The sequence below is a fragment of the Poromitra crassiceps genome, assembly GCF_964638095.1.
Source record: "Poromitra crassiceps genome assembly, chromosome: 5".
Taxonomy (NCBI): Eukaryota; Metazoa; Chordata; class Actinopteri; order Beryciformes; family Melamphaidae; genus Poromitra; species Poromitra crassiceps.
Window position 1 is genome coordinate 32,379,585 of NC_139642.1, and position 2,998 is coordinate 32,382,582.

At 44.7% G+C, this 2,998-nt stretch overlaps 1 protein-coding gene across 1 annotated transcript in view; it reads right to left on the reverse strand.

Annotated features, from left to right (window-relative positions):
- Positions 1-2,625, reverse strand: part of LOC310776431 (cilia- and flagella-associated protein 337-like) — a gene marked incomplete at both ends in the record, with an annotated part of 27,483 nt that extends 24,858 nt beyond the window's left edge. The window contains 2 exons of the mRNA XM_083636622.1: positions 1,734-2,042; positions 2,545-2,625. Of these exons, the coding sequence (XP_083492748.1) occupies positions 1,734-2,042; positions 2,545-2,625 (390 nt within the window). The remainder of the gene's footprint in view (positions 1-1,733; positions 2,043-2,544) is intronic.
- Between the last annotated feature and the right edge of the window lie 373 nt (positions 2,626-2,998).

Genomic DNA, 2,998 nt, shown 5'->3' on the forward strand with positions numbered 1-2,998 from the left:
TTATTATTTTCGTTAAGCCCACTGTAAGCAAGCCAGATATTCTGGGTTTCGTCTTTCAAAATCCTTTGTGGAGATAAGAGAACAAAATGACATGATAACTTTAAAGGAACATGCCGACATTTTGGGAAATTCACCTATTTGCCATATTTCCGATAGTAGATCAGACGAGACGATTCTCTTCTCTGTGCGTGCAATAGAAAATAAGTTATGTGCCCTCCTGCTTGTTAGCTTAGCAAAAAATGACTGGTAGTCATCAGTAAGGGCTAGCCTACCCCGTTAAGTCAACAAATACACTATACGTAAAATGATTACAAAGCAAAATACATAGCCGGAGCTTCTTCTGCGCCACAGCACCAGCGCCACACCGCCACCGAGGCAACAGCGGCACACCGGAACCGGCAGTGGAGCGGCCAAGCCAAACGAGCAACAGCTGCAGACAATCTGACGACTCTAACCGGAACCGGAACTAACTAGCACACAAGGAATCTAACTAATCTACAGCCTAGTCTGCCCTGTCTTAAAATACTCTAATCTAATCTTAGCCTGAACACTATAACAATCAAAAAATGTAGCTCAGAGGTTTTCAAAGTAGGAGGCGGGCCTCCCCAGGGGGCGTCCAAACAGTTTGAGGGGAGGCTCAGTGAGTGGGAGTGACTTTTTTTTTTAACATTAGTTATTACATTAGCTACATCACAAGTTATCAAATCACATAGAATACCAATGGTTACAGTTGGTAGTAGATATTGTGGGTTGAAAGCATCTTGTGGGTTGTGGCTTTCTCCAAATGTAAAACGGGTGAATGACGACTCCTCAGATGATATTGCTTTATTATAATTACTCAAGACAGAGCATAAACCGATACCAGCAGTTTTTTTAATGGCATCCCTGCCATTCGTACCAGTTTTGTGAAGCTCCCAACTTTGGCATTCAATTGTGATTTAAATTCCTTCAAAGTATTTTATAATGTGGTGTCTCCATTATTTTGTACAGTATATTTGTAATGTATATGTAGGTTGTGCCACACTGTACTGACAGTGGCTTTCACCCACTGGCTTCAGTCCAAAGATGATAATGGCAAACAAACAACTTTCTCTTAGTACAAAAACAGCACACTATCATTTAAGGACATTCCCACCAATGACCAAACTTGCACAGTGTGCGTGTGTGTGTGTGTGTGTGTGTGTGTGTGTGTGTGTGTGTGTGTGTGCGTGCGTGCGTGCGTGCGTGTGTGTGTGTGTGCGCGTGCGCGCGTGTGTGCGTGCTCCTCTGTCTGTCAAAGCCTGACCTAAATGATGGGATTCAGAAACGTTTAGCCATTTGGGAATGGACTGACATGACATTGTGACATTTTGACATCCGTAGGATTGAAAGATGAAAGCGGTGAGCCATCACTTTACAAACAGTAGTAGGCACTTTATACTGGCCCCTTCATTTGCATATTAATTGATAGATATATAACCGAGGGAGGCCAGAGCCATTATCTAAAAAGAGCCACCCCATTTAGATAAGCAAGGCCCTAATACTTCCCGCTGTGTCTCCTAACAGAATATTTAATAGCACACAATTATATGTAAGCAGAGTTACAGTATGGATACTAAGGATTCACGACAAAATGCTGTAGGCTATTAGGACGTTTAATAAAGGCGCAAGTTACTCAATGTCTACACGTTTTTCAGATACCATTCTGTCATCCACAGACGTCATCACACTCCTAGAGGTCAGTGGCACATTACCTGCTGCACGGGGTCGCGATGTGGACAGGTCAAAGTGCGTGGCGGCTTCCAGCAAGGCGTGCTACTGGCTCTGGCCTGCTCCACTTTCTCAGAAAGCTCCAATAGCAGGAAGGAGCACAGCCCGTCCCAGCCCACGCGGGCCTCCTCCTTGTCGGTGGCACTGTCCAATAGGAGGCCGCGGTGCTCCTGAGTGACGACCACACTGTCAAACAGGAGGCCGTACTCTTCCTTGGAGCCACGCCCTACTGAGGACCAGGCGAGTTCCACAAATTCAGCTCTGGAGAAGGAGCGAGGTTTGCCCGCAGTGTCCTGTATCAAGATGGGACAACATGCTGGACAATGTTCTTAAGCGTTTCTCATGGGTGCTACGGGACTATAGAGTGCTGCAGGAATGAGTCCTAAAAGCAGGAAGTTAGCATCGCCTGGTTCCCTCGTCTGGAAGTCTTCACCAACACCACCAAGTGTTTTCTTACGATCGCGAATCGCATTTACGCTTCAAAAATCATAAAAGTGTTGTTTATTTCTGTAGATTATCTTGCTGAACACAAATACCTCAGTATCATACACTTTTCTTTCTTATTTCAGGTATCAAAATCCCATTCAAAAGTCCCATTGACTTCGAGACGAGGGAACCCAGCACGATGCTTACTTCCGGGTTGGCCTACAAAACGTCATCCCTGCGACACTCTATTGGTAAACAGACAGGATCAAATATGATGTACTTCCTGAAGTGCTTGCTTCGTGTTGACCTATAGATTTGGTAATATGATCCTTTAAATAAACAGATGAAAACAGAGACAGAAAGACTCACCAAGAAAAGACTTTGTAGCTTCTTATAATCTTCAACGTCCATCCTGCTCTCAAGCTGTGCCACCTCCATCCTCGTCCCCATGCTTACAGCTCACTCCTGTCAGTCAGTCAATCAATCAATCAATCAGTCAACCTCCAATCAATCAGCCTGTGGCACAGACAAGGTCAGGTGTGTGTGCGTGAGTCTGTGGTGAAGATTCACCCTCAAATTTAATTCATTGTCCACATCTCTAGGTGCTACATGACCAAGCCAGATATTCTTAGGTCTCTAATCCCTTAATAACCTTCCCTATCTGTTTCACAGTGGGTTGTCATGGCACCGTACTCATACAGCGGGGTTGCAGGATTCTGTTGTTGGTTCTCTTCACTCTCCAAACATGGGCGCAATGAATCAGTGTGCCAATGTTTTTCATTTCCAATAGAAATGTCTTCAAACTCAGTGATTTCCAAAGGCT